At 45.6% G+C, this 18653-nt stretch overlaps 2 protein-coding genes across 2 annotated transcripts in view; one reads left to right on the top strand and one right to left on the bottom strand.

The window, feature by feature from the left end:
- Window positions 1-18653, bottom strand: part of LOC134751061 (serine/threonine-protein phosphatase 2A regulatory subunit B'' subunit gamma-like) — a 198314-nt gene that overhangs the window by 151479 nt on the left and 28182 nt on the right. The gene's annotated exons all lie outside the window — the stretch shown is intronic.
- The window catches only part of LOC134751068 (5-oxoprolinase), a 30136-nt gene continuing 19023 nt past the window's right edge, over window positions 7541-18653 (top strand). Inside the window, exons 1-13 of the mRNA XM_063686413.1 lie at window positions 7541-7557; window positions 8195-8365; window positions 8997-9188; window positions 10390-10681; window positions 11275-11476; window positions 12239-12336; window positions 12809-12916; window positions 13224-13376; window positions 14173-14312; window positions 14395-14462; window positions 15501-15634; window positions 17903-18054; window positions 18319-18464. Of these exons, the coding sequence (XP_063542483.1) occupies window positions 8201-8365; window positions 8997-9188; window positions 10390-10681; window positions 11275-11476; window positions 12239-12336; window positions 12809-12916; window positions 13224-13376; window positions 14173-14312; window positions 14395-14462; window positions 15501-15634; window positions 17903-18054; window positions 18319-18464 (1850 nt within the window). The 5' untranslated portion in view covers window positions 7541-7557; window positions 8195-8200. The remainder of the gene's footprint in view (window positions 7558-8194; window positions 8366-8996; window positions 9189-10389; window positions 10682-11274; window positions 11477-12238; window positions 12337-12808; window positions 12917-13223; window positions 13377-14172; window positions 14313-14394; window positions 14463-15500; window positions 15635-17902; window positions 18055-18318; window positions 18465-18653) is intronic.

Genomic DNA, 18653 nt, shown 5'->3' with positions numbered 1-18653 from the left:
TAGTGTGTATTAAGGTATGCCGATGGTCAATATGTGTACCTGAAGGCGCAGGTCATATTCTTGTTGTCGCACCGCACGAAGGTCTTGACGCCGGTGTTGATGATCTTGATGCTGTCCTCGTTGCGGCGCACCACGTCGCGGACAATTGGGGATACCAGGTAGATGTTCTTCTTCTTGCCCACGTGACATCTGTGTGAAATACGTGCAGAATGTATTATAACATTTATAACTTTACTTACAGAACTTTAATCATACACAAATCGATAAATGTGTTGAGAGAACTAGTCCTGGAGAATGGTTAATGATTTTGCGAGCAACGAAACCCGCTTATTAAGGATTCTGATAAGCAATAATGTGTCAATCCATATTCATTTTGCAAAAAGATGTCAACTCAAAAAATTTACGCTTAAAGTTGACATTTTTATTGCAGAATTAATATGCGTTAACACATTTTTGCTAAACAGCATCTGAAATTAGTTTGCTACTATGATCATTACTAGATCCGGGCGTTTGGAAATTGTTTATCGCCGCTCCTTTGCATACGAGATCCTAGATAAAGATAAAGAAAAACACCCTACACCAGAGATGATTGAAGCGAAATAAAATTTTAATCCCTACCAGTTGCAGTTTTTAGAACATAAAACAACTAAATTTGCTGTGTGGTGGATTTTGGTTGAAGTTAACTATTGCTAAGACGATAAACACACAACATAAAGATGAACTTTACTAGCATGAGAATTGAAAATCCTGTTGAATCTTACCTGGTCAGCAAGCACTTGGAATCAAACTCCGCGCTCAGATCATAGAACTCCTTAATGGACGGGAACACGTCCTCTTCGTCTCCCTTAAAGAACACAAACGGGTCCTCCCTGTAGCCACCCATCCGCCTCCTCTTGGCCGGCGGCTTCTCCTCTTTTCTCTCTCTCTCCTGGGGCTGTTCTGTCTCGCGGTCCTTCTCCCACGGGAGGGGCGAGGACTTCTCGAGCACGGCCACGAAGAAACCACCCGTGTCTTGGTGGTGGGGCAGGATTCTTATGCTGAAAGGTTTTTACTTGAGTTATTTAGGAAAATTTGTTTGATGAGATTGAGTAGATAATTAAATACGTACTATCACGTGTAATAATGTCAAATATCTTCAGGACCAGATTTGTTGAGAAAAAACATTGTAAGGAAACCTTTGAGGAGGTTTTTAAAGGCGAGTGTGTAACGATCCCTATCCGCATTGGGCTAGTGTAGAGACTTACAGCCCAATCTCTCTTCTGAGGGGCGCAGCTATTCCACGTAAGCAGATGATGAGGATTTCTTGTGTTTACAGTTTGGTATGACAACGAAGTTGTCCTCCTAAGTTTTTGTTACCATACATAAATACTAAAAACAACACAACAAAGTACGTAGCAATTATGATGTGATTTGTGATTGTTTAATGAGATTGATGAGGTAAATATAGAACTTCACCATCTGTCCAGATGAAACTTGTCCAGGTCTTCAGGTTGGGGCGGGAACATCTGCGGGCGCACCACGGTCTGCCACTTCTCCGGGACGTCCTCAAACTTGTCATAGAACACCATGTCTTTGGACGCCGGCCGCCAATGCGTCATGCCTGAATAAAGAAAATGAAGTCATTGAAAGAATTCAATTTTAAGTCCCTAATTTCTGCCAAAACCTCGTTACATTAATGACTTGAGCGTGTTAGAGTGCCAACAATAACACACTTGACTGGCCTAGCTTTGTGAGTCCTAATCTCGTCGGACTAAAGTTTACTAACATTCAGTTAACAGAGTCAACAACTGGTCAAAGGGTCAGAGTACTCAGAGTTAAAGGCTCGGTTTCGTTCGTTCTCAAGAAGGTAGACAGTAGACTCTCGTGTGTTATGGTGCTTATTAAAATAAGAGAGGCTAGTGACGTGTTCGTGCTTGTGGTCATGGTCATGTTCTGTTCACATTAGTCTCGTTACATATTTCGCAGTAGTATGGCTTTGTGACGGCAAAATTTGACACTTTTTTTCGCCTAGCCCCCATCCGCAAACCGTTCGATAAGGAACTTCGTTCCAAAAAAAACTGTAAGTAGGCCTTACGGGCTCCCATCACAAGTCAAGCTGTATAGGTGAACTAGGAGAGGTAAGCACCATAATTACCTGGATGTGACTTTAGTCCAGTGAGCGAGGCCCGGACGTCCACGAGGGCGATGCTGCCGCCGGCCTCGGCCAGCATCCTGTGTATGACGGCCTCGTTCTCGACGGGGTTGAAGGAGCAGGTGGAGTACACCAGGCGCCCGCCCGCGGCTAGCAGCTCGCAGCCGCGCTTAAGCACGCGGTATTGGATGCTGTGGGGATTGAAATTTGGGGTCAAAAACAACAGATCGACAACAAATGCGAGTGTTAAACACATCAATATTAGTCATTAGACGAAAAATTACAATTCAGGTAGAAACTTTTACCTCTACTTTTATTTTCTAAAATTAAGCTTTGAATGCTGCGCTCCAAGTTTTTTTTTTTTTTGCATATATTTTCCTGCATGCACTTTTTTGTAGTTAAATTAATTTAAATTTTATATTTGATATCTCTCGTTCAAACAACGACCATCATATTCAGTTTTGTTAAAATTTCTCAGTAAATTGTATTTACCCGGTTCCCGAGATACAGGCTGCGCCTAGTTTGGGGCCGATGGATATTAGCTTAATTGTAAAATCTATTTTTTTTTGTTTAGTTCAACCTGTGATGTCAATTTCTAAAATATTTGGTAAATAAACGATTTGTATTTGTATATAGTTGCAAGAGGACCCCAGTTCTGCAGGTGTGAAGACGAAATAAAGCTAACAGCGGGACCTTTTTGGAGAAGAGCAGCTATGGACAGGACCCACTGGAGAGATATAGAAGAGGCCTTTGCCAGGAGGCAAACTGAGTTGCGAGATATAATAATCTAATGTTCAAAATAACTGTACCCTATCTCAGTAATAAAGTCTATTTTATTTATTTTATTTTAACCTTTGAATTGAAACAAGCCCAAACTTAATGAAGCTATGTTTCTTTATTAGAGAGTTCCCAAAGTGACTATCATCAGACGTCCAGCTAAATGTCAGCTCAACCTGACACCAGGAACTTAAAGAGAAAAGATTTCGATAATTAATAAACATTGCTAGATAAATATAAGCTTGTGAAGACAGAAGAAGAACACATCATTGCGGATTGTTAATTTGACAGACCCATGTAGGTTATTCCCGTTGCCCGTGGACCATTTAAGCCAGATGTCAGGATTCTTCCGTAGTGTCGCATCGCCAGAGCATGGCACGTCACACAGGATACGGTCAAATTTCAGCGGGACAGTGGATTCCGGGTTCTACAAATAAATAATATACTACACTTAACACTCGGTCTGTGAATACATGCCTCGCCCAAGACATTGTGGAAGCGATTGCGTTTGCCTCGGGCCCGCCAAATGAGTTGTACAGGTCAGATGGCAATAGATTACGCAAAACTTCGCTAATTGATACTACTGCCGAACGGATACCTTATTTGAGCGTTACAAAAAAGTCAGGACAACGATTTGAATGACAATGACTAACCTTGGGGTCCGTGATTTGTATGCTGGGCATGACGGCGGAGTCGTGGTTCGTGATGACGATGCAGGGAGAGTTGAGCCTCTTGGCCTGGTGCACCAGCATGTAGCAGCGGCTGTTGTCCACGTCATTCGCCATCACAAAGCCTGAAGGTAACGCATTATTAGCTTAGCCCAGACACAGAGGCAGGTAAAACAGACCTACATAATCCTGCCATTACCTGTAGGCATTTTATCCTCATCTGCATGTAGGAACTCAATCAGCTGAGCTGTCTTAGAACCAGGGGCTGCACACATGTCCAGTACCTTGGAACAAATATAATTAGGTCCATAAGTAATCTGGTAAATCTTAGCAAGGTTTTTATAATTACTTGTTATTATAGTTACTGCTTACTTTGTGATGTGGCTGTACATCCAGCACAACAGGTGGTATCATAGACACAGCTTCCTGCCGAGACACTCCGCCTGCGGCCGTCTCCGCTACCAGGAAGTTATGCAGCTTGTAGAGAGGCTCGCTGCGACGGATGTCTGTTCTGGACAGACGCAGCTGCCATGCCAAGCCATTTGGGTACCTGGTACATAACAAAATACAAAATTATACACCTGTAGATTTGTCAATAGCTTAGGTTATGTTTACTTTACAGCACGGAGGCGTGCTAGCGACTGGCAGAGACGTGTTTACACGCGTCCGAAAAATAGGCGCGGGGGGAGCGAGAGACGCGGGCGGAGGTCACTGGCGCCAAAAAATTGCCGCGTGTTCTATTCTGTGCTCAGAGGCGTATTTACATATTTGGCGCCCCGGGCCATTGGGCCTCTGCCGCCCCCCCATGACCCATGAAACAAACACAAAAGCATAATTTTTTCTCAGTGCCTTTCTGCAGAGCTTGGAGATCTTGGAATCCAACCTATAGCCAATTGTGAGCGAGGCCGACGGCCGAGCTCTGCATAAGGCCGGAGACTCGGAGCGTCCGATAGCGGTGTGCTGCCCTGTGAGGCTGAAGGCCGAACTGCAGAAGAACAGAGCTTAAAGCACTGGTCATGTCTAAGGGAGCCTGGGCCCAAGAGACTTAAAGGGCGAGCTTCAGTGGAGCTGAGCTGGGACAAAAACCTATGGCCAAGACGAGCTATGCATAGTCCTAAAGTCCCGGATCGTCCAATTGCGGCGCTCTTCCGCGCAAAGCCAAAGGTCGAGGTGGAAAAAATCAATGTTTGGGATTGGAACAATGACCACGTTAAAGTGACACCAAAGAGTGGCATTAAGAGCGTCCATACAAGGTCGAAGACCGAGCTGGAGGAGAGGAGAGCTATTGAAATTGGCTTGGAACTTGGAACCAATGTAATCTCGGCTCTCCTGCTACTCGACCTTTGGCGTTCGCTCAAATTAAAACGAAGGCGCGAATTGCTGGAAATTCAGGAATGCTTCGGGTCTTCTGAAAAGCGCGACTTTTAAGCTTTTCAGGGCTCGCAACCGGACCTTTTAGTCCGCCATAATTTTTCTGAAGGTCTTCGTTTTAAGGCCAGGTCGCAATTCTTAATCAATTCTCGTAAAAAATTGTGACCAGATTCTATGATTATTAAATAGATTTTTTTGTCGATCCAGTTTTAGGAAATTTTTCAAAATGCGGAAATTGGCATAAAGGACTTAAAAGCGCCAAAAGCGTCTATCTATATGGCGCTTAAGACCATTGTGAGTTGACTGTGATAACGACTCAACGAACTATGTATTTTTCACTTTTACATTTTCTAAGCTTAACGCGAGGTCTACAGCTCACAGAGCCACTAGTAATAACATTGTAAATTGGGTCGTACCTATAATAGCGGCTCTGCAGCATCTCGGCCTTACGTGGTGCGCTCGTCCCTTCGGCATCCTAGGGTCGTTAGTTCAATACCCTGCTTGCGATCCGTCCGTTTGTTTTTGAACTATACACCTTATGTTTCCCTTCGGGCTCTGCTGTCCAGTATCTCGGTCTCCGGTTCACCTTTGAAACAACTAACCATGTCGTGTCGTGTCCGAACTCTAATTTTATTCAATACCACAAGGTATTATAAGTTCTCTTTCAATATGATATTTGCGTATATTTATCAGTGTTTTGCTGAGTAATTTACCACTAAATGAATGATGCGAAATTTAGTACCTACCCACTAAAAGAACGCGCTTTGTTTTTTGGGCTAGGCTCCGACTGACCCGTTCGCCAACTCCTTCGTCGCCTTTGAATTCTATACTCAATAATTATAGTGTTAATAGCAAGTTAATAGTGTACGGTTTTCGGTTGACGTCGGCGTCAGCATCTGGACGCCGTGCGCCACACAGAGGTACGGACGTCGTACACGATGCCTTTATTTACCGTAGGAAGTATAGCGACTGCTGACGCAATGGTCGGCGTCTAGACGTCGCTCACGGCGTTATGCCGACGTCAAGCATGCAGCGATAGGCCCTGGTCTGCAACAAACGCCGTACGCCGCCGCGGCGTCTGGCGTGTGAGAGAGACCGCTATAGTGCATTTCCATAGTAAGCATTCGTACGTCGCGTACAGCGTCACGCCGGACGCGACCTACGGCGTTTGTTGCAGACCAGGGCCAAAAAGCATTAACGGAAGCCCGCGGCCTAAGGGCGATGTGAAGAGCGATGTCACAGGGCGACATCATGAGAACTCGTCGACAATCCGACGTGGGTAAAGAATTAAGGTAGAATGAAAAGGGGCGCAAACGCGCTGTAAAAAATTTGATGTGACTACTGGCAATAGACAACGAATAGTAAGTATAGCGGTGGCAGTAACACCACAAAAAATTTTTTTTTTGGGGCGCCACTGAGGCACCCGAAACTGAAAGCCAGCGGCGGCCTGCGCCGCCCCCCGCAGCCTGCCGCCCCGGGCCATGGCCCCCTTGGCCCTAGGGTAAATACGCCCCTGTCTGTGCTAGCTCTGGCATGCCGCCGAAAGTACCTTATACGGTGCCTTTTTTGGCGGCTGAAAATAGTCTTTGTCTAAACTGACCTTAATAGAAAATTATCTTATTACCAAGGCAAATTCATAGGTTTGATTTCCTCTTCCTCTTCTCCTTCGGTTTTCAGCTTAACATTGAGCAGCTCCGAAAAGTATTCACTTTTCACAATGTTCATCAATGCGTCTGCCTCACACTTAGAGCCAGTTATCCGGAATGCAGTGGGCAGATTTTCCTTGAGTGCCTTCATGAATGCTGGCCATTCTTCTTCTGGACATACTTTTTGTCCCTGAAAAATATATTCTTATAAGTTTTAGGCTGAATAAGTAAAAGCTTTTGCTTAATGAAAAAAAAAGTTAAAAAACATACCTTGTAATATTCTTCAAAAGTAGGGTTTTCTCGGACAATGTCTTCATAGTGCTTACGTGTATCACCTTCCAGCTTTGCTTGAGGGTTTTTCTCCTGCGAATTCAAAGCATAATAAAAGTTAATGTGAAAACCAGCACAGATGAAAACACTATGTTGTTATTTAGTTACCTGCTCCTTCTTGTCCCGTTTTCGCTGTGCGAATTTATTGACATTACGGTTGCGTTTTCTATTCCCCATTCTTCTAAGGAGGGTACCAAGTGTTGTATAGGTTTTGTGTGATAAATATGAGAAGTACAGCATTCAACAAACACACCAAGTAGACGTGACGTTGACAGTTAAAAAGTTAGGTTAGGTTTAATTTAATAGAATAGGTATGGTTACTGTTATGAGAGTGTTCATGTTATTCAGTGTCTGTTCAAAATAAGGATTGCATTTATTATTCTATCAAATAGACAAAGGACTAATAAATATGCATTTAAAGACCATATCATATTTTTAAAATTAATAATTTACGAACAATTTGGATAAAAAACATACAATATTTTTATTAAATCTGAACACAGCCCTAGTCTTATCAGTAATGTCACTGTCACACTGTCAGACGTCAGTCAGCAAAACAACCTCCGCAACCTCGTAGTTTATCAAAAGTAAACATAACATTTATTTAGTTTTAAGCTTTAAGTGAAGTCTGTACGTAAGTACTTAACTGCGTTTATTTATACAATAATTCAGTTAATTCACTGTCCCAGTCCAAAGAAGTAGGTTAAAAATGATTCGTCTTTAAAGAATCTTAGTTTATATATTTTATTTCCTCATTTGTGCAAATTGTGCACCTAGAATATCAAACATTTAACTCTTTCGGAATAGTATTAAAGTTGTATTTCGTGTAGCACAAGAACTAATAAGATAATTTTGAGACCCAGACAATGAGACAATATTGGTTTTCATCTCATATCTCCACGGAGAAGTAAGATAAATTATTGCCCTATTCAATTTAGATATTGAAGTACAAATAGGTATTTGTTAGAAGTTGAGTACTTATCAATTGTTTCATTATCTTTAACTTGTTACCATGCACTTAAGTAGTTTTTCTTGATGGCATTTTTACTGTTTTGTCACGTTTTTATGTATGTTAAATCCCATTAGATTTCCTATTCTACAGCTACATTACTAAAATGCAAACTTTTTTATTATTTACTAAATTTAAAAATATTCATTAACCTTTTGAGACCCGTCGGCCCCCTGGGTAGCCAGCTTCAAATATAATTCGCTATTTGTCCGGGTTACAAAAGGTTAATGACTAATTAAAATTGTTTAAGTTTTGCTTCCAGATTACAATGAGTCCCCCAGGTTTCCAGTTTGCCATTGACAGAGGTGGCACATTTACAGATGTGTTCGCCCGATGCCCCAATGGCAAAGTGCGGGTAATGAAACTTCTGTCTGTGGACCCACAAAATTATGATGATGCCCCAAGAGAGGCTATTAGAAGGATTCTTCAGGAGGTCTGTAAATAATGTTTCAGTTGTGCTGTACTTTATGAGTCTAGTTATCTTTCACTGGTCTTTAGTATCCTCATAAATAGATAAATTGTCAATGGTACAAAATATGTGCTTTTTTTGAAAAAAATTAATGATTTCACTTTAACTTGGATATAGAGTCACCTGCAATAATATCTTTTAGAAACAAAAATACAAACTTCTTTATAGAGCTATTAGTGTGTCTTATTTTTGCTTGCTTCATTATGCAAGTTATTATTAATTTGTAAGTTTTACAAATAATTTGAGACATAAGTTCTACCTTTTTAGGGTTCCGTACCCAGAGGGTAAAACAGGACCCTATTACTAAGACTCCGCTGTCTGTCTGTCACCAGGCTGTACCTCATGAACTGTGTTAGTTAGACAGTTGAAATTTTCACTGATATTTCTGTTGCCGCTATAACAACAAATACTAAAAACAGAATAAAATAAATATTTAAGTGGGGCTCCCATACAACAAACATGATTTTTTTGGCATTTTTATAGATAATGGTGTGGAACCCTTCATGCGTGAGTCCGACTCGTACTTGGCCGGTTTTATTTATTTGCCACATCCTTAACACTTTTGTTATTTACAATTTCTCTCTTTCTGCTAAAGGAAACTGGTAATGCAGTAGACAAAGACGGCAAGGTGAACACCTCCATCATAGAGTCCATCCGGATGGGTACTACGGTGGCCACTAACGCGCTGCTGGAGCGCAAGGGCGCCAAGATGGCGCTGGTCATCAATAAGGGCTTTAAGGACTTGCTGCTCATTGGCAACCAGGCCAGGCCTAACATATTCCAATTGGTAAGTTTTGTCTCTTTTCTATTCTTCTTCTCTGTCGTATCACTCTTGACAGAGCGATCGTGGTCACGTTGATGCTAGGTCTATAGCATTACATAGATCAGCTACACGCGTGCGCCCGTGAGGGACAAAACATACGCAATGCGACAATATGTTTGGTCGAGACGATTTGTAGCCCATCACAAACCATACTAAATTTACGGTGGGGAATAAAAAAAAAAGTGACTGTGACAAGGACAAACAATAACAGCGCTTTCTCTGCTACTCTTACTGAAAGGTACATAAGACTATCCCGTTCGGTCATTTCCCCCCGCCCCTCATGACCGATCCAGTTATACTAGATTCATGCGTTGAGGCGTCCGCATCGGTAGATTCGGTAGTAGAGACGGACACAGCTCTTCGCACGACCTCCCGCCATCTCTCCCTGTTGGTTTGTCTCTTTTACTCCGTTGTTAACCCTTCGAACGTTATGCCTATCGTGTGCGTCACGTCATGAACCTTGTCGAAATGCACAAAAGGTGGCTGCAACAGCGCACGTCAGTTGACGGCTTTGGTGGCTAGAGCGTTAAAAGTCGCAAAATGTGCCTAAAAGTTTATAAAACTGCAACCTGAATGATTGATTGTGCTCAATAATTTCGACGCTACGATGATTCGATGAAACACACGTAATAAAGATACAAACATACATTGTATATACATTTTTAGGGTTCCGTATCCAAACGGTAAAAACGGGACCCTATTACTAAGACTCCGAGTCCGCTGTCCGTCTGTCCGTTCGTCACGAGACTGTATCTCATGAACCGTGATAGCTAGACAGTTAAAATTTTAACAGTTGATGTATATCTGTTGCCGCTATAACAATAAATACTAAAAAGTACGGAACCCTCGTTGGGCAAGTCTGACTCGCACTTGTCCGGTTTTTCAACCCCCTTAATTGATTGTCGATTTTCCCATAGTTAGGTAATAAGTAATATTGCAGGCAAGGTTCAGATACTAAAGTCGAAGCTGCCAAACAACAATAAAATCATGCATTCAGTTTCGTTACCCTTGTAGTGTGCGATACGTACGTTACACACACCTGCTCACATGGCGACCCTGCCAGGATCCTCCTTAATTTTAATTGGCTGACAGTAAATTGTCGATTAGATATTTCCTCTTAACATTCTACCTATATATCTAAACTAAAGCTAAACTATTCTACCAGGACATAAAACGTCCCGACGTCCTCTACTCCGACGTCATCGAAGTGGACTGCCGCGTCATCCCGGCCATGGATGACCGCTGCCAGCTCGGAGACCTCAAGAGCCAATGGCGCCCAGTCACCGGCATTACGGGAGAGAAGATGCTCATCATGAAGGAGTTAGACGAGGATGCAGTCAGGCGGGATCTAATGAGGCTGAGGGAGAAGGGGATAGAGAGCGTGGCCGTGGTGCTAGCGCATAGTTACACGTATCATGAGCATGAAATTAGGATTGGCAAGATTGCTGAGGAGATTGGTAAGTTTACGATTTGATAATTTTAGCTTAAGGTCATTTCAATTAAAGAGTTTTTTTGGCAAACAAAAAGTTAGAAAGTTACATGGATCCTAAAATCCGGCTAATAATCGAGAAAGTATTTGCAATTATATATCGCTCAGACAGCCTTGGAGATGACTAAGAGTGTCATATAAGAACAAAGTAAAGTACCTGCTAATTGCACATACGTAGCAATAATCATTGTGTAATGCAAGTTTTCAAGACTTCGCGCATGAAATTACATAATTCTTACAAAATAAATTGATGTTCTTGTTTTAGTGTGTCATTACAAGTTAGTGTCGATTAATCCTAAGGTTTTTATCCGATATTTCGTAGTTATGGCTATTATCCCTGCAGCCAGGCCCAGATTTTGAGCAGAGGCCCCTAGGCACTTAATATGGCACCCCTTCTCCATCTAAAAACCATTGCTAGGTTGCCTGGGCCCCTTGACCCGGGCTTTGTCGGAAACCGGCCCTGCCTGCAGCAGTATTATGCCTACAACGTTGTTATACAAGTTATACAACTGCACTAACTAGTACCAGGAACTCATAAGTACTAAGAAGCTCATCCCACAGGGTTCCCTCTCGTCTCTCTCTCGCACGCGGTGACAGCCATGGTGCGTCTCGCTCCGCGCGGCTACACGGCTGCGGCTGATGCCTACCTCACGCCGCACATACAACGCTACCTGCGCGGCTTTGCCCGCGGCTTCAAGGACGAGTTGAAAGGCACCAATGTACTCTTCATGCAGAGCGATGGCGGACTCACGCCTATGGACTTGTGTGTATCTGACTCTCTCTAACACTACACAATAACTCGTGAACTAAGTTCATGAGTTCCTAAAGAACCAGCTTAACTCGGCATTATCAGGCAAGATGGTGCATGACAAATTAGCTCTGTTATGTCAAAAGGCATGTTTGACACCCCGCCACTGGTACTGTTCATTGATTTGACGAGTTGCGAGCTATTTTAATAACTCTGGTCTGATAGTAAAATCATATATTAAAGCCATTAGTTTACTTTGTGATGTGATAACTGCATTATGATTATGTAATTTTCACACTACGTTTGCTAATTAATTTGATTAAGGCATATTTCATTGTTTTGTGTATGTAAATAAAACTTTGCTATCGACTTACTAATGTAATTGTAAATAAAATCTTTAATACGTATTCATTTAACATTTTCGTGGAAGTTAGTACCGGCAATTTGAAAGGTGATGGCTAATTAGTTATGTGACATAGGTATTCTATTTTGAAACTCAATGCCTGATGAAACACCGAATCATTAAGGTCGTAGCTACATCTCGCCTGAGGACCTACCGCGAACACCGAAGTTCGCAAATGCGGGCATTTTTCTGTTTTACTCCAAGGTCTTAAGGCGTAATTAGAGTGATAGAGAAAGTTGGTCGCAATTTTGCTTGGTTGTTCGCGGTAGGCCCTACGGTGTTGACACGTTCGTACTAACAGACTTACTTGATGGATCTTATGCCATCGCTATAAGGTTGGAAATACTCAAACGTATCTACAATTCTATTTATAGGTTCAACGGATCACGAGCAATCTTGTCCGGCCCTGCCGGTGGGGTGGTCGGGTATGCAATGACGTCATACCAGAAGGAGACAGGACTCCCAGTTATAGGTAATGGACATGGTCCTAGTACATACGGTCACCTACAATAATATATTTATCTACGCACATATTGTTAGTGGTCTAACTCGTGTGATTCTATTATGAAACTCGCTAACGCTCGTTTAATAAAACCACACTTGTGTTTTAAGGCCTCTCAATATGTATCAGTTGCATAAACTACTATTATCTTTAACAACGAAGCGTTTAAAAATAACTGACACACACAACTATTATTTGTGGAGCCATATCAGCGTGCTACCCAAGTGACTGTGCCACCTAGTGGTCTAAATCGAAAACTTAAACATGACATTGACATTTCGCGCCAATAAACGGGGTTTCATACTGCCCTTTACAGCTCACGCACGCTTCCCATTGCGCATATTATCCTATTGGGCGAAATTTAACCGCCATTAAGGTTTCAAAGGAGGAGTTTCTGTGTTCAGATGTGGCTATTTGTCCTAATGTTGGTATTATGTTTTAGGTTTCGACATGGGTGGAACGTCAACGGACGTGTCGCGGTACGCGGGCGCGTTGGAACATGTTCACGAGGCCACTACTGCTGGTGTCACCATCCAGGCACCTCAACTAGGTGAGCTTATCTAGTAGACATACTAAGATGGAGTAAAAGTTGTGGTTGTGCTTATGTTTTTGTGTGTGACATATCAGTTATTAAAATATTTAAACTACAACGGTTACTCACTTGAATTTTTAGTCGCTATTGGCTAACATGTTTCGGGCGCGTAGGGGACCTTCCTCAGCGCCGCCCGCCTCGCCGCTCGTTGCGCGCGCGCTGAGGGGGGCGTTGTAGTTTAAATATTTTAAAATATGTCTCACGAAATTTTAATTTCAAATATCAGTTATTGTTGCAATCTTTTACTTACTCCTTTTTTTACCAGACATAAACACAGTAGCGGCTGGCGGCGGTTCCATGCTGACGTTCCGCTCGGGGCTGTTCGCGGCTGGCCCAGAGTCTGCCTCAGCTCACCCCGGCCCCGCCTGCTACAGGAAAGGCGGCCCGCTCACCGTCACCGACGCGAATCTACTTCTGGGTAAGTAACATGCTTTAGGGTTCCGTACCCAAAGGGTAAAAACGGGACCCTATTACTAAGACTCCGCTGTCCGTCTGTCTGTCACCAGGCTGTATCTTATAACCCGTGATAGCTAGACAGTTGAAATTTTACAGATGATGTATTTCTGTTGCCGCTATAACAACAAATACTAAAAACAGAATAAAATAAACATTGAGAAAATGTATGAAGATCGGAACGTGAGAAGGGCATACCTGGGCCGCCCAGCAGGAAGACATCCTGTCGGACGCCCCAGGTATCACTGGTGCGACATGGTGGAGGCTGATCTGCGCGAACTTCGAGTCACCATTGGCGAGAGGTCGCACAAGACAGAGAAAAGTGGCGCCTTTCTGTCCGCTCTTGTGTCGGAGGCCATTTTGGGTCACTGAGCCAACGGAGTAAGTAGGTAAGTAAGGAAGTCTGAGTGGGGTTCCCATACAACGTGATTTTTTTGCCCTTTTTTGCGTAATGGTACAGAACCCTACGTGCGCGAGTCCGACTCGCACTTGGCCGGTTTTTTGTCAACCTTTTTCACCGTTGGGCACGGGCCTCTTCATCAACTCGCCATCTTCTTCGGCCTTGAGCTCGTTGCATCAAGTTTTTTTCTAGTCCACTGTTAGCTGGCAGGTACCATTTTGTCTTTTAAACTCTTCCTAGTTACAATTTCTCAGTTATACTTTTAAAACTCAAAGCAGGATTGGTCCTCTCAAAACCTTCCCTTTAAGATATTTCACCTGGACTTTTTCACAGGCACTTGTAATGTACCCTATATTTTTAGGTCGTCTACTTCCCGAATATTTCCCGAAAATCTTTGGTCCGAATGAAAACGAGCCTTTAGACAAGGAAGCAACTATTACGGCTTTCAAAAAGATGACAAACGAAATAAACAGTTTCCTGAAAGCTGATGGCGGAAAAGAGGTAAAACATTTACTACGAAAATTGATAGTTTATTATTGGAATTACTTCTAGGTTGTTATTTATTAAAGATTCTAATTTTTAGATGACCATGGAAGAAGTAGCTATGGGATTCCTAAACGTTGCCAATGAAGCAATGTGCAGACCTATAAAGTAAGTCTACTTTCCATCTGTAGTGGTATATACTATCTACTATCCGTATACGCACGTTTTTTTTTGGAATATATGACTTATGAATAACATCGCTGCAGTTGCTTTCTAGACTTTAAATTTGGTTTGAAAATTTAAAGTTGTTAAGACTGTTATTTGTAATAATTTATAGCGGTAGTCCATGGCATAGGAACGATCATAATGTATATAATATATACTAGTATATGCACGTTGTCGACCTTTAACCTTCCTCGATGAACCTTATACTGTAGTCCATTGAGGTTCACAAAATTATAAGATCAATCAACAGCCGAAGCGTTTGCGGAAGAAAATTCCTCTGCAGTGTGCGAACTTTTAGGTACCAGCCATCGTTCCGATAGGTTATTAATATGGTATTTGTCTGCATTTTAAAATTAATTATTTTACACCATTCATGAAATAAAGCACCAGAAGATTAATAGAGAAACGTAGACAGCAGTTATTATTAGACACGAGTTCTATTTTAAAACTCGTATCAAACTATAAAGAGTAGGTTATTTGATCGTGATTTTCGTGACGTCACATGCTAGTGTTTTATGTAAATTCCATAGTAGCAAAATCGTTTTGACAGTTCGAAAAAAGGAACTGATTTGACTAGTAGTCTTCTTTTTTTTTTTTCTTGATGGACTTGAGGGCGGTGTTGCCCGTAGCCAATGTCACGTAAAAGGGTAGGAACAAAATATATGCTCTTAGAGCACGACGCTGTTCGGTGGTTGTTGTAGTTGTCTCGTAAAACCGATAGCTGGATTTTACGAGAAGCACGTGGACTACCGGCCGTTGACTCCAAAATGGTGGTTAAACACGCTTTGAGATTAATTCTCCATTCACTGCACACTACCACATTAGATAATTGTATAATAAAGCTATCGATATTACACTTTAAACAATATTAATGAACAAAAAACAAAGGAATTAATCACGAGGCTACTATCAAGATGGCGTTCGAACCGGGAGTCTGACTAGTAGTCAAATACCCTATTGTGATTTGTGTGTCATTTGCAGCGCGCTGACGACGGCCCGCGGTCACGACGCGGCGCGGCACGCGCTGGCGTGCTTCGGCGGCGCGGGCGGCCAGCACGCCTGCGCCGTGGCGCGCACGCTCGGCGTCGCAACAGTACTGCTGCACAAGTACGCAGGTTAGTCGTTTGCAGCGCGCTGACGACGGCCCGCGGTCACGACGCGGCGCGGCACGCGCTGGCGTGCTTCGGCGGCGCGGGCGGCCAGCACGCCTGCGCCGTGGCGCGCACGCTCGGCGTCGCAACAGTACTGCTGCACAAGTACGCAGGTTAGTCGTTTGCAGCGCGCTGACGACGGCCCGCGGTCACGACGCGGCGCGGCACGCGCTGGCGTGCTTCGGCGGCGCGGGCGGCCAGCACGCCTGCGCCGTGGCGCGCACGCTCGGCGTCGCAACAGTACTGCTGCACAAGTACGCAGGTTAGTCGTTTGCAGCGCGCTGACGACGGCCCGCGGTCACGACGCGGCGCGGCACGCGCTGGCGTGCTTCGGCGGCGCGGGCGGCCAGCACGCCTGCGCCGTGGCGCGCACGCTCGGCGTCGCAACAGTACTGCTGCACAAGTACGCAGGTTAGTCGTTTGCAGCGCGCTGACGACGGCCCGCGGTCACGACGCGGCGCGGCACGCGCTGGCGTGCTTCGGCGGCGCGGGCGGCCAGCACGCCTGCGCCGTGGCGCGCACGCTCGGCGTCGCAACAGTACTGCTGCACAAGTACGCAGGTTAGTCGTTTGCAGCGCGCTGACGACGGCCCGCGGTCACGACGCGGCGCGGCACGCGCTGGCGTGCTTCGGCGGCGCGGGCGGCCAGCACGCCTGCGCCGTGGCGCGCACGCTCGGCGTCGCAACAGTACTGCTGCACAAGTACGCAGGTTAGTCGTTTGCAGCGCGCTGACGACGGCCCGCGGTCACGACGCGGCGCGGCACGCGCTGGCGTGCTTCGGCGGCGCGGGCGGCCAGCACGCCTGCGCCGTGGCGCGCACGCTCGGCGTCGCAACAGTACTGCTGCACAAGTACGCAGGTTAGTCGTTTGCAGCGCGCTGACGACGGCCCGCGGTCACGACGCGGCGCGGCACGCGCTGGCGTGCTTCGGCGGCGCGGGCGGCCAGCACGCCTGCGCCGTGGCGCGCACGCTCGGCGTCGCAACAGTACTGCTGCACAAGTACGCAGGTTAGTCGTTTGCAGCGCGCTGACGACGGCCCGCGGTCACGACGCGGCGCGGCACGCGCTGGCGTGCTTCGGCGGCGCGGGCGGCCAGCACGCCTGCGCCGTGGCGCGCACGCTCGGCGTCGCAACAGTACTGCTGCACAAGTACGCAGGTTAGTCGTTTGCAGCGCGCTGACGACGGCCCGCGGTCACGACGCGGCGCGGCACGCGCTGGCGTGCTTCGGCGGCGCGGGCGGCCAGCACGCCTGCGCCGTGGCGCGCACGCTCGGCGTCGCAACAGTACTGCTGCACAAGTACGCAGGTTAGTCGTTTGCAGCGCGCTGACGACGGCCCGCGGTCACGACGCGGCGCGGCACGCGCTGGCGTGCTTCGGCGGCGCGGGCGGCCAGCACGCCTGCGCCGTGGCGCGCACGCTCGGCGTCGCAACAGTACTGCTGCACAAGTACGCAGGTTAGTCGTTTGCAGCGCGCTGACGACGGCCCGCGGTCACGACGCGGCGCGGCACGCGCTGGCGTGCTTCGGCGGCGCGGGCGGCCAGCACGCCTGCGCCGTGGCGCGCACGCTCGGCGTCGCAACAGTACTGCTGCACAAGTACGCAGGTTAGTCGTTTGCAGCGCGCTGACGACGGCCCGCGGTCACGACGCGGCGCGGCACGCGCTGGCGTGCTTCGGCGGCGCGGGCGGCCAGCACGCCTGCGCCGTGGCGCGCACGCTCGGCGTCGCAACAGTACTGCTGCACAAGTACGCAGGTTAGTCGATAACGCCGTACACAACTGTATCAATAGAGCTCTGAAGGCCGCACGATCTACGTTTTCCCAAAAAATCCAAATATATTCCAATTAACGTCATTAACGGGTCTAATGCGATTAAATTTCATTATTTTACCTTTTTCCGACGTTTCGGCTAGGTTGAACTAGCTGCGACACGGAAGACTGACGGCCCAGCAAAATGTCAATTAATGACATTAATTATGTGTACAAAACGCGAGAGTTTAAAGTGTTATATATTCTAATTAATCCAGCTTTCATGATTCATTTGAAGACGTCACGTTTCCCGAAAGTCTAATTTAATTTGAACCTTGAATCTGATTGCTAAGGTTGAAATTCTATTGGGGCGTATGTGGTGGATAAATCGAACTATGCTTGGAAAAGGGCTAATTAAATCCCGAAGTGGCCGAGTTAGTCCAATTTGCCTCCTTGCTAGCCCAACTGTTATGTTGTGAATTGCAGGAATCCTATCGGCTTACGGCATGGCGTTAGCACACGTCGTACATGAAGCGCAGCAGCCGAGCGGCTGCGTGTACGCACCCAATAATTTCCAGGATATAGACCGACAGTTGGACGTGCTAGCAGCTGTGTGTAGAGACAAGCTGAGGAAACAGGTATGCCCGCTGTCTAAGAAATCCGTCTCTATAAGGTCACGAATTCACGAATCATGCTGCTCCGCCCTAACCCACCTCTTTTTCATACGCGTTGCCTGTCACTAATGAAAAATAACCGTTCCCGTTTCGATAACCATGTCCACAGATGTGATGTGAGTGTGTGATACGGAAGTGAATGATATACATACAATTATGTGTGTACATACAAGTGAATGATGTACATACCATTAACAAAAACTGATGCAATACTTTCATTTCTGGCAGGGTTTCTCAGATGCGCGCATCCAAACGGAGCCCTACCTGCACCTGCGCTACGTCGGGACAGACTGCGCGCTCATGGTGTCTGCTGTGCCGGCTACAAGCAAGCGTGCCACCCAACATGGCGACTTCTACACCGCGTTCGTTACTAGGTGAACATGCTTACCGTGCCGGCTACATGCTACAAAATTGCTCTATACCATAATACTTTACATTTGCTCCATTACATCAGTTTGAGATGCAAAACTCCATATCAAAAGGTTTCATCATTTCAAGCCTCTCATCACATGGCGACCTTGCCAGCTGCGGGATGTTATGGAGTAGAAGATAGCTTTGGAAAT

This window comes from Cydia strobilella, chromosome 21 (genome assembly GCF_947568885.1).
Source record: "Cydia strobilella chromosome 21, ilCydStro3.1, whole genome shotgun sequence".
Classification (NCBI taxonomy): Eukaryota; Metazoa; Arthropoda; class Insecta; order Lepidoptera; family Tortricidae; genus Cydia; species Cydia strobilella.
The sequence above is the reverse complement of the archived record's forward strand: the minus strand, read 5'-3'. Positions and strand labels throughout refer to the sequence as shown.